We start from the raw sequence: 13,329 nt of genomic DNA, 5'->3' as shown, positions 1-13,329 counted from the left end.
TTTAAACAAAAAGAATACGAATTATTAAAGAACATCGATTACGTAACAGGAGCTATATCTATATAATCATGTAGATCGTTATTAACTGAGAAGTGTTTGCATATTTAATCCAAATACAATCGTCCAGCAAAGCTTAGTACTCTGCTAGTAGCTTGAGAGCTTTGACACGATCAAGTTTCCATTGAATGCAACACTAACAGGTTTTCAAGAGCTTGAACGCACAAATCGAGCATTAGTAGTATTAGCATTATTCATTTTTGAAGCACAAATGCGTCATGGCTCCTCAGTTTTTATTGAATTTCCTTCTGTTACTATTGATGGGCCAACAAAATATGGGATATAAAATGCCACACGTGAACATAGAAATATTCAATGAACGGGGCCTCAAAATCTCAATACCTGGTAAGTCGATGTGCCAGATACCAGTACCAATATTAATGATAAATAATCCAAAGATGAGGTACGCATGCAGCGTGTCTTTGTAATACTGCAAGTGGATGGCAGCTGTCCGGTGTTTATGGACTGCTTAACTCAAGCCACTAATGGCAGTTGGACCAGTGTACAACGCATTAGGCTGCAAAACGATGATAAGCTACGAGTCTCGCTGTTGGTGCAGTACAATAATAATATTTACGAAAAAAGCGAGACACATGTGATACTCAACACACGCTTTCTGACTACACAACAAAGCAATACCGTCAATATCTGGCGATCCAAAGCTCCAGAGACCCTCGACAACAACAACGAGAACAAATGCCAGCTATACCTACCATCAGACCAAAAACTGTTCAAACATTGCAAGCCAACCAACAGCATTACGAGTAGAAATAGTGGTAGTCAAGTTACATGTCAGGGCGATCTTATTTTTGAAGATGACTTTAGTGAAGGACAGCTGAATAGCAGCGTTTGGATGCATGACATCCGTCAGCGTATGTATTATGTGGAAGAAGAGCTGGTAGCATTCGATAATTCGCCGCGAATTTCCTACGTGCGTGAAGGACACCTACACATTGTGCCGATGGTGGCCAGCGAGGTGACAGAGGGAATTTACAAGCTAGGTGATCGCTGTACGGCTGTTGATAACCGTCAGTTGGAGTGCAGTATTTCTAAAGGTAGTTTCTTTAAGATCAAACCACCTGTATATTCAGCTCAATTGCACACACGGGAGAGCTTCAGCTTTAAATATGGAAAAGTTGTGGTGCGTGCTAAGCTTCCAAAGGGTGATTGGCTTTTTCCATGTAAATAGTTTGCATTATGCTCAACACCTCGATATATATTATAAACAATTTATGAATTACAGATATGATGTTACAGCCAGTCTCAACTTATGCAGAAACTCATTTTGCCAACCAGCTTCGTAAGTAAAAAATCGTTGTTTTATTAATTATACATTATTAGCTTTGTTGTATGCATATTTTGCTGAAAATAAGTTTGAATTTAATTTGAACAAGAGCGCTCTAGCCGAGACTGCACGACTACGAAATCCCCTGAACCTTTTTAAGAATTAATATTTCAATAATTATTCGCGCCTTTCTACTTAAATAAGAAACACACACATAGGCATGCACGCAAAAACACGCATGGACTGCAGTGTGGGCTTACTATGGGAAATGAATTGTTTAATAACTTTTCTTGTCGATGGACTATCTCCATAAAACTTTTAGATCATGATCATAACATGAAAATTGTTTGATACCAGTTATCAAACGCCAGCGATCCAAAGATTTTAGCTGTTCATCTTCTATATTGTGTTCAGGCAATGCTCGCAAGGAGTCTCAAACTAGGAAGTGACCATGTGTCAAGCAAGTCTCTTCGATCTGATGATAGTGGGGTGAGCGGACGTGAGTTGAGGATGGCTTCTACTTCCGCAGTGATTGTGGCCAATTCCTCAAACGTGCAGCGGACATTCATAAGGCTGCGTGTCATGAGTCCCTTGGCGCTTTTAACTGCAGCCTCCCAGAGGCCGCCAAAGTGTGGTGCTCTGGGTGGGATGAAACGAAAGTTTATGAATTCATTTGTGCAAAAACTAATAATTGATTATTAATTTTCTTGCTTGAAGTAGGTTCGTAGTTTCTTTAATTGATTGCTTGCTCCAGTGAAATTGGTGGCGTTGTCGCAAAATATATCCATAGGCCATCCTCGTCGTGAAATCATGCGCCTCAACGCGGGCAGGAAAGCATCCGTTGAGAGGTCAGATACCATACTCGATATGCACAGCAATGTACGCCTTGCGAGGAGCCTTGCTCTGAATGCGGAGGTAGACGTTGACTGGTCCGCAAAAGTCAACTCCACAGTCAGCGAAAGGAGTCAATCGCTCTACAGGCAGATTTCCCATTAGTTGCTGTTGCAACTTTGGCTTGTAGCGCACACAATGCACGCATTTTCTGACGATAGAGCGAGTCAGGTCTCGAGCATTTACGATCCAGAATTGAAGACGAATTAGCGCAACAAGTGCCTTTGAGCCAGCATGGTAGTGTTGCACATGAAGAAACTGCACGTAATGACGAACGAAGTCATCTTTACTGGGAAGTAGGATTGGATATTTCTGATCGCCTGGTGTATTTGCCAATTCGAGACGGCCGCCAACCTTCAATAGTAGGTATCCGTCTGTTAGAGCGTTAAAATAAAACAACTCCACATTTGCCGAATTCAAGATGAAAACTGAACTGTTTATTGCTTAAAATCCTAGTTCTTATATACCTAACAGAGACTCTTAAAACTACTTCCAGTCACTGGAAGGGTGCATTTTCTCACACAAACAAGTGCACAGATGTTTACTTAAGTGTCCCTTTTTTTGAATCGTTGGGCCCAGGCTCACGTTACATTTACATATATTAGACGCTGCATTGGTCGCTGCAACTAAGGGATGACATATTTATTACTTTGTGTCGGATAACGCGCAGGTTATTCGAGTACTGTCTCTATTTAGACTCATTCACGAAAGTGAAATGAGTATATTGGTTTTATGCAATGTCCGTCTTGCTGTCCGTCCGTCTGTCCGTCTGTCCGTCCGTCCGTCTGTCCGTCTGTCCGTATGAACGCAATCTATTTCGGTGCTATTGAAGCTAGAGACTTGAAATTTGGAACACATACTCGTGTATATCTCCGATTTATAAAGTGTTAAAATTTTCCCGATCCGCCCACTAGGGGCGTGGCAAATCGGAAAATGCATTTTCCGATATACCAGAAATCATGTTTGTTGACGAGCTAAAAAGCTGAAATTTGGTATGTAGGTCCGCGCCGATCACCCAAGATCACAAACTATGGCGGATATATCTCCGCCCATTAGGGGCGTGGCAAATCGGATAAAACTGTATCTCCTAAAGTTATAAACCTAGAATGCTGAAATTTTGCATGTAAGCTGATATTTTAATTCTATGAAGATTGGTGAAAAAATTATATATCTACTCCCACTAGGGGCGTGGGAAATCGGACCTGAAGATATAGTGATTTTTCGAATTCTGCTATATTTTAGGCACTATTGATGCTAGAGACCTGAAATTTTGTATATATACGCGGGTTGACCACCCACGTCCAACGAGCTATGGTAGATATATGTCCGCCTATAGGGGGCGTGGCAAACCGCAAAAGTTTATATCTCATACAGTTTAAGAGCTAGAAGCTTCAAATTTGCATAGTTAAGTTACTGGTGGCCTCCTCTATCGATGCCCCAAAAATAATTTTTAAGCCTATTTAGGGGCGTGGCATATCGGAAAATACCCTGTAATTTTCACATTTTTTGAGCGTAAGAATTCAAATTTTGCATTTAGGTAACCGGTTGCTCGTTCTAAAAACTGGCTAAAATTGAGGAGTCTACGGCCACTAGGGGCGTGGCAATCGGCATTTACAGTGCCCGAGTTGCGACATTTATATGCGTCAGCCATCTATTTATGTATATGTACACATAAGTAGGCTTAATAGGCATTGATAGCACGGAAGGAAACATTTTTATAAAATTAATAAAATATAAAAAAGCTAAAATAACAAAAATTTGCAATTTACAAAAAAGTGTTTTCAGCGGGATTTGAACTCGCACCCAACCCAAACAGCATGTTTGTCAAAATAGCTAAAATAAAGATCGTCGGCGCTTCAGCCTACAGCACCACCGTGTCGTTTCGATCAAGGGTAGTTAAAACGAAATCACATTATTGTTATGACGCCGCATAGCAAAGAAAAGCCAGTGTAGCGGCTGGAAATTCAAAAACAATGCAAAGACAAATCAATCGCAACGGGATTCTTAGAATATGCTAGAGGACGCATTTATGTGTGCATACATACACACATACAAATGAGCGCGTGTATAAGGCTGGAATGCTTGATGCTATGCGTGCAGGCTTACATATATAATTATATATACATATGTATGTATTTGCGTATATGTATTTGAGGGCTATTTAAGAAGAAACAAATTTAAACTTATAAAATTATTCGACTAAGAAAATGAAAAGTATTAAGTGCCATCACTAACCAGAGAACACATAGACTAGACAACTAGTGGAAAGCTTTTTGCACGCTTTTTTTGAGGCTTTAGTACCCCAGACAGCTTTGGACTCGCTCGGCTCCTTACTTTTAGGTTCGAGCTACGAAAAAATACGAACGCACAATCATTTCGCTTCATGCGCTCGACCGAGATGGTCAACTTTTGAACAAAAGATCCCTCTATGCTCAATATTTCCCTTGCTCTCTCTCTCTCTCGATGTTCTCTGCTCTCTCGAATGTGTATATGTATGTATACATGTGAGGCTCACATTGTGAGCACAAGCAGCAGCTCACGAAAATTGAAATTTCTTCGCAGCAAGAACCCATGCCTTCCCTTATGTGTGAAGAGTATACCGAACTTTTCAAACCGTTTGCCATGTGTTTTCGTTATTATTTGTGGGAAGAGTATGAAAGCGTTGGTGCGCATAATGAAAATGTTTTCGCGACGAGCATGCACACATACACTGTCCCTTGCTACATGTACTATGAGCATTTGTATGCCTGTGTGCAAAGCCCTTGCTGGCTATAGCAATTTGAAATCCTAGCATTTGCATTTGGTCGATCTTGTGAAGTGCTCACACTTACATAAATATGTTTGATTGTGTGTACGCAGGGGCCGCGATGCTCACAAATGATGGGGTAATCATTGTAGAAGCAGTTCAGTGCCTTTATATGTATGTGCGTGTGTGTATGTTTATAAGTGTATGCATGCGACATGAGCATTGACGTGTGCCTACGACAACTTAGAATTGTGTGAAGGATTTTGGGTTTGACCGGAGGAGGCGCGCTTATATTTAAGTAGATGATTAACTAAAGTAACAAGTGCACTTCCTATTACTTTTAAAGGTATTTTTTAATTGCATGATTTTTATGACATCTAACAGATGCACTCTTTAAAATGGGTCCATTTAGCCAGTATATGTATGTATGTACATACATATGCTTCTTATTAAAAAGGTAAATTTCACCTGTATATGTGCAGGTACAAGGGATCGAAAATCGCATTCCAATTTGGCCACAGGGATTGATCAGGTACTACATTTCTAGCAAAAATCATTCTGATAGGCAAACCCACGATCATTGAAATAAAATCATACAGGTGGCGTGGCAGACACCACAAAGTATATATATTCTTGATCAGGGCGACGAGCTGAATTGATTTGGCCCTGTCCGTCTGTCTGTCCGTCTGTCCGTATGTATGAACGCGTCGATTTCAGAAGATATAAGAGCTAGAGACTTCAATTTTTTTTAAATGTCCGTAATTACAGCGCGCATATCAAGTTTATCATTAAAAATCGATAACTATTCCCGATCTTTTTTTATCGATAAAACCCCTTATCGATAACCAGTTATAAAATTATATCTTCTACACCTTTATTGCTAGAGTCTCCAAATTTTTAATGTATGCTTATATGCAATTTATACAATTTCGGTTTTTATTAAAATTCACCCCCTCACCCTCACTTTTGTAAAAAGCGTATTTCAGATACTAGAGACTTGTGCTTTGGCAATTACATGCATATCCATGTTATAATCATAATCTGAAAGTTTCATGAAGATCGTACGTCCACAAAAAAAAAAGTTATTAAGCAATTAAGTTCTCATAGTCAGCGCTCACTGCCGCCCATGCGTGTTTATGCTTGTGTGTGTATATGTATGTAATTGTTTGTGTATGTGTGTGTGTGTGTGTGTGTGTGTATGTGCGTGTATGTATGTGTGTGTATGTATGTGTGTGTATGTATGCCTGTGTGTGTGTGCGTGCGTGCGTGTGTGTGTGTGTGTGTGTGCGTGTTTCTTGTGTAAGCTGAAAGACGCGAAAAATTATTGAAATAGCTATTACTCCAAGGGATCAGGGTATCTCGTAGTCGAGTAGTCTCGACTAGAGCTTTCTTACTTGTTTCTTATTTAAAATTAAACAAGTAAGAACGTTGCAATCGGGCGATACCGATAGCAGAAGACTCATTCACAGCCCAAACGCTGTCAACCAGAGTATATAGTTCAATTTTCAAGTCTAGTACGCAGCAAAAAACACGGCATGATGTCATTAAAATTGGAAAATCATCGATAGCTATTGCATTCAAACTACATACATATATAATTTATACAATTTTGATTTTTATTATATATTTATATCCATACATTGGATACCGGCTTCAAGCTAACAGCAGATCAGCGCGATTTTCCTATGCTTGTGCACACACTCATAGTCTATTCTATGCGTACAGACAGAAACGCGCCTTTTCCCACATTCTTAGAATTTCGATTGATTTCTGGACTTTCTAGCCGTTACTGTAGTTTTGTCTGATGACGCTCTCTTATTAAGTTATTCTATTTTAGCAACTGATTGCTCGAGCAAAGCAGTGGCGCGGGTGCTAAGGGCGACGCAAGTAATGTTAGAGTAGGGGAGGTTCGAACCTTTACTGTGTTATTTTTTTTATTTTTTCATACATATTTCGTTTTTTATAAAATAGATATTTTATTGGGAAGGTGCGAGCTTGACTGAATGGCACTTAATACTTTTCATTTTCTTAGTCGAATAATTTTATAAGTTTAAATTTGTTTCTTCTTAAATAGCCCTCAAATACATATACGCAAATACATACATAATATGTATTACATATGTACAGTGGCTCACAGCTGTGACATTGATTTTATGACTTTTTTTAGTTTTTGTTATTTTCTTACTGTGTTTTTTTTAAATATCAATAAAAAAGTTATGCTTTCCATTAATTTAATATTGAAATAACAATTCCACGTTTGAATTTTTCAAAAATTTCTATTGGGTAAAAAGTAATGAGCAGATGAAATTTTTATTTTACGTTGGGTCAAATAAGCTGTGAGCCACTGTATATATAATTATATATGTAAGCCTGCACGCATAGCATCAAGCATTCCAGCCTTATACACGCGCTCATTTGTATGTGTGTATGTATGCACACATAAATGCGTGCTCTAGCATATTCTAAGAATCCCGTTGCGATTGATTTGTCTTTGCATTGTTTTTGAATTTCCAGCCGCTACACTGGCTTTTCTTTGCTATGCGGCGTCATAACAATAATGTGATTTCGTTTTAACTACCCTTGATCGAAACGACGCGGTGGTGCTGTAGGCTGAAGCGCCGACGATCTTTATTCTAGCTATTTTGACAAACATGCTGTTTGGGTTGGGTGCGAGTTCAAATCCCGCTGAAAACACTTTTTTGTAAATTGCAAATTTTTGTTATTTTAGCTTTTTTATATTTTATTAATTTTATAAAAATATTTCCTTCCGTGCTATCAATGCCTATTAAGCCTACTTATGTGTACATATACATAAATAGATGGCTGACGCATATAAATGTCGCAATTCGCGCACTGTAAATGCCGATTGCCACGCCCCTAGTGGCCGTAGACTCCTCAATTTTAGCCAGTTTTTAGAACGAGCAACCGGTTACCTAAATGCAAAATTTGAATTCTTACGCTCAAAAAATGTGAAAATTACAGGGTATTTTCCGATATGCCACGCCCCTAAAGAGGCTTAAAAATTATTTTTGGGGCATCGATAGAGGAGGCCACTAGTAACTTAACTATCCAAATTTGACGTTTCTAGCTCTTAAACTGTAGGAGATATAATCTTTTGCGGTTTGCCACGCCCCCTATAGGCGGACATATATCTACCGTATATATATGTATATAAAATTTCAGGTCTCTAGCATCAATAGTGCCTAAAATATAGCAGAATTCGAAAAATCACTATATCTTCAGGTCCGATTTCCCACGCCCCTAGTGGGAGTAGATATATAATTTTTCACCTATCTTCATAGAATTAAAACATCAGCTTACATGCAAAATTTCAGCATTCTAGGTTTATAGCATTAGGAGATACAGTTTTATCCGATTTGCCACGCCCCTAATGGGCGGAGATATATCCGCCATAGTTTGTGATCTTGGGTGATCGGCGCGGACCTACATACCAAATTTCAGCTTTTTAGCTCGTCAACAAACATGATTTCTGGTATATCGGAAAATGCATTTTCCGATTTGCCACGCCCCTAGTGGGCGGATCGGGAAAATTTTAACACTTTATAAATCGGAGATATACACGAGTATGTGTTCCAAATTTAAAGTCTCTAGCTTCAATAGCGCCGAAATAGATTGCGTTCATACGGACAGACGGACAGACGGACGGACAGCAAGACGGACATTGCACAAAACCAATATACTCATTTCACATTCGTGAATGAGTCTAAAAAAAAACTGTTTAATATTGTTTTTTTTTTTTAAATTAGAGATAAATGTGTGCTATTAAATAGTTTTTCACTAAAAAATATAAAATTGATAATAATACTATTATTTATCATATTTAATAAATAAATATTATCTATATATATAAAAGAGAGTTGTGTAAAAGTGCTCCAACACTTATAACTTGATATGTGCTAGACCAATTTTCATGGTTTTTGATTTGTTGGATTTGTCTCCGCCACGAGTAGGTCAGTAGATCTTTAAAATACTGCAAAAATTTGACTATACTTGAAAAACGCGGTTTTTTCCCTAAAGATTCAAATTTCCATTTATACTCAGTAGCCTTGACAACAGTGAGAGTTTCGGTCCTGTATAAAAGTAAAAAAACAAATGTAGTCAGTCAGTCTACGGCACAGCCTCGAGCAGACCTGACTATTCAACAAAAAAAAAAAAACAAGTAAGAAAGCTCTAGTCGAGACTGCTCGACTACGAGATCCCCTGAACCCTTGGAGTGCACTATAGGAAAAAAGCCCGAAATTTTGGCATCAATTCTAAAAATAGAGCTGTTAGCTATTTCAATAATTTTTCGCGTCTTTCACACGCACGTACGCACACACAGGCATACATACACACACACGCATACAGACACAAACGCATACACACACTTACATACACACACACATACACAAACACATACACACATACACAAACACATACACACACAAGCACCCACGCATAAACACGCATGGGCTGCAGTGTGCGCTTACTATGAGAACTTAATTGTTTAAAACCTTTTTTTGTGGACGTACGATCTTCACGAAACTTTCAGATTATGATTATAACATGGATATGCATGTAATTGCTAAAGCACAAGTCTCTAGTATTTGAAATACGCTTTTTACAAAAGTGAGGGTGAGGGGGTGAATTTTAACAAAAACCGAAATTGTATAAATTGCATATAAGCATACATTAAAAATTTGGAGACTCTAGCAATAAAGGTGTGGAAGATATAATTTTATAACTGGTTTTCGATAAGGTTTTTTATCGATAAAAAAAGATCGGGATGAGTTATCGATTTTTAATGATAAACTTGATATGCGCGCTGTAATTACGGACATTTGAAAAAAAATTTGAAGTCTCTAGCTCTTATATCTTCTGAAATCGACGCGTTCATACATACGGACAGACGGACAGACGGACGGACGGACAGACGGACAGACAGACAGACGGACAGGGCCAAATCGACGCAGCTCGTCGCCCTGATCAAGAATATATATACTTTGTGGGGTCTGCCACGCCTCCTTCTGCCTGTTACATACATTTCAACAAAACCATTATACCCTGATTTCCCATTTTCAATGGGTTCAGGGTATAAAAACAAGTAAGAAAGCTCTAGTCGAGACTGCTCGACTACGAGATCCCCTGAACCCTTGGAGCAATAGATATTTCAACAAGTAAGAAAGCTCTAGTCGAGACTACTCGACTACGAGATCCCCTGAACCCTTGGAGTAATAGCTATTTCAATAATTTTTCGCGACTTTCAGCTTACACAAGAAACACGCACACACACACACACACACAAACAATTACATACATATACACACACAAGCATATACACGCATGGGCGGCAGTGAGCGCTTACTATGAGAACTTAATTGCTTAATAACTTTTTTTGTGGACGTACGATCTTCATGAAACTTTTAGATTATGATTATAACATGGATATGCATGTAATTGCTAAAGCACAAGTCTCTAGTATTTGAAATACGCTTTTTACAAAAGTGAGGGTGAGGGGGTGTATTTAAGGGTGGGGGGTAAATTTTAACAAAAACCGAAATTGTATAAATTGCATATAAGCATACATTAAAAATTTGGAGACTCTAGCAATAAAGGTGTAGAATATATAATTTTATAACTGGTTTTCGATAGGGTTTTTTATCGATAAAAAAGATCGGGATGAGTTATCGATTTTTAATGATAAACTTGATATGCGCGCTGTAATTACGGACATTTGAAAAAAAATTTGAAGTCTCTAGCTCTTATATCTTCTGAAATCGACGTGTTCATACATACGGACAGACGGACAGACAGACGGACAGGGCCAAATCAACTCAGCTCGTCACCCTGATCAAGAATATATATACTTTGTGGGGTCTGCCACGCCTCCTTCTCCCTGTTACATACATTTCAACAAAACCATTATACACTGATTTCCCATTGAAAATGGGTTCAGGGTATAACAAGTAAGAAAGCTCTAGTCGAGACTGCTCGACTACGAGATCCCCTGAACCCTGGGAGCAATAGATATTTCAATAATTTTTCGCGTCTTTCAGCTTACACAAGAAACACGCACACACGCACGTACGCACACACAGGCATACATACACACACACGCATACAGACACAAACACATACACACACTCACATACACACACATACACAAACACATACACACACAAGCACCCACGCATAAACACGCATGGGCTGCAGTATGCGCTTACTATGAGAACTTAATTGTTTAATAACTTTTTTTATAAACGTACCATCTTCATGAAACTTTCAGATTATGATTATAACATGGATTTGCATGTAATTGCCAAAGCACAAGTCTCTAGTATTTGAAATACGCTTCTTACAAAAGTGAGGGTGAGGGGGTGAATTTAGAGGTGGGGGGTAAATTTTAACAAAAACCGAAATTGTATAAATTGCATGTAAGCATACATTAAAAATTTGGAGACTCTAGTAATAAAGGTGTAGAAGATATAATTTTATAACTGGTTTTCGATAAGGTTTTTTATCGATAAAAAAGATCGGGATGAGTTATCGATTTTTAATGATAAACTTGATATGCGCGCTGTAATTACGGACATTTAAAAAAAAAAATTGAAGTCTCTAGCTCGTATATCTTCGGAAATCGACACGTTCATACATACGGACAGACGGACAGACGGACGGACGGACAGACGGACAGACGGACGGACAGACGGACAGACGGACGGACGGACAGACGGACGGACAGGGCCAAATCAACTCAGCTCGTCGCCCTGATCAAGAATATATATACTTTGTGGGGTCTGCCACGCCTCCTTCTGCCTGTTACATACATTTCAACAAAACCATTATACCCTGATTTCCCATTGAAAATGGGTTCAGGGTATAAAAATAAAGACTTCAACAAAAAAAAAAAAAAAAAAAAAAAAAAAAAGGGGAAATTTCGTTTACCACAAGGTGCTTGAATGAAAATCCGATTAATAAATTAATCAGAGTGTATCCCAACCTGAACAACATAGCTTTCAACAATTTTTTACCTAGAAATAATATAGAGGGCAATGCAACGTTTGCCGGGCCAGCTAGTATTATTATAAATATTATTTATTCTCTATCAAAGTCGCGCATTAGGCCTGTATGCATAGTTTTTCTGGCAAGTGTATGTAACTAATAAACTGTTTCATGCTGAAAGTAACTTATTGAAGCCTAAATTGTAAACTGTTATTTGTATTTTATCTGAATGCATAAGTATTATTTTCAGTTTTATTGTGACACATTTTCGATTTGAGCTATGTTCTTCCATCTGAAAGTAAAGTAATTCTAATAGCACTAACAACTAGTGCTAATAGTCAGCACTTTAAAAATGGTTAATCAAATTAATACTTTGCTGCGGCAATGATATACCTAAATGAATAGTATGTGATATGGAATCATTTTATTAATAATAATACTATTTAAATTGAATAATTAGTCACACTTTAAAATTTTGTAATTCCGGATTATCAACTATTATTCATATTTTCTCTGCTTTATTTTGTTTTAAATAAAATAAAAAAGTCTTCTAATAAAATACTTTTTTTAGGGATTGCCTATGCTCGAGGAAATGAATTTTTGCGCAGTTCTCAGCAAGATGATATATCGGGTCACCGCTTATATGGAGGCATCGTAATTTGGCAAGAAGGAGATGCCGTAGAAATATTAAAAAATCGACTTCATACAAAGCACTATGGTGATGATTTTCATAATTATACAATGATCTGGCAAAGAGACAAGCTAACACTTTTGGTCGACGATGAGATTTACGGAGAGATTTACGATGGCTTGCCATTTTTTAATGAGAAATGTTTCATAATTTTTGGAGTTACAGTTGGTGGATTTCTCAATTTCGATGACAGCATACTATTGGACGATGTAAAGCCGTACAAAAATAAACAACCGCGGGCTGCTGTTTCGTTTTGGGAAAATCGCGATACTTGGGTATCTACATGGACAAATAACAGTGCGATGATTGTAGATTTTGTGCGTGTTTATGCAGATTAGACTTTAGCTACAATTGACCGTCTTTTGCCACTGAGTCTGACTACTTAAAAGGAGATAGTTTCCGACGTATGATAGTAAGCAGCGCACAGTGTTTTTTTTTTTTTTTTTTTTTTGGCGTTTATTTTGGCATAAAGTCTAAATTTAAGGCTATTGCAGTGAAATTTCGTTTGTATATTTTTATTGTACATTTTTTATGTTTCTTTAATGTTCTACTTAGTTTTATGGAATTTGGAGTACTTTTTCAAATGGCTGTCATATAAGTGGCATTAAAAAAAATTTTAATTAAAATAGAAAAAATCATAATTTTATACAAATTCAT

The 13,329-nt window shown here is 37.8% G+C and overlaps 1 protein-coding gene across 1 annotated transcript; it reads left to right on the top strand.

The window, feature by feature from the left end:
* Positions 1-266: 266 nt before the first annotated feature.
* On the top strand, positions 267-13,010 carry GNBP2 (Gram-negative bacteria binding protein 2). Its single transcript, XM_089468930.1, has 4 exons — positions 267-402; positions 456-1,238; positions 1,301-1,357; positions 12,553-13,010. The coding sequence occupies exons 1-4, from the start codon at positions 276-278 to the stop codon at positions 13,008-13,010; spliced, it is 1,425 nt and encodes a 474-aa protein (XP_089325056.1). The 5' UTR covers positions 267-275.
* Positions 13,011-13,329: the final 319 nt, after the last annotated feature.

Source organism: Drosophila arizonae, chromosome 4, assembly GCF_054131065.1.
Source record: "Drosophila arizonae isolate 15081-1271.41 chromosome 4, UAZ_ARI_1.0, whole genome shotgun sequence".
In the NCBI taxonomy this organism is placed as follows: domain Eukaryota; kingdom Metazoa; phylum Arthropoda; class Insecta; order Diptera; family Drosophilidae; genus Drosophila; species Drosophila arizonae.
This window is presented reverse-complemented; position numbering and strand designations above follow the sequence as displayed.

What these genes read in the sequence shown, in the direction of transcription:
- GNBP2 (XM_089468930.1), top strand. Translation starts at nt 276, where the DNA reads ATGGCTCCTCAGTTTTTATTGAATTTCCTTCTGTTACTATTGATGGGC. An exon ending in CCTCAAAATCTCAATACCTG is followed by an intron (nt 403 to 455) that starts GTAAGTCGATGT and finishes AATAATCCAAAG; the next exon opens with ATGAGGTACGCATGCAGCGT. An exon ending in TCATTTTGCCAACCAGCTTC is followed by an intron (nt 1,358 to 12,552) that starts GTAAGTAAAAAA and finishes TACTTTTTTTAG; the next exon opens with GGATTGCCTATGCTCGAGGA.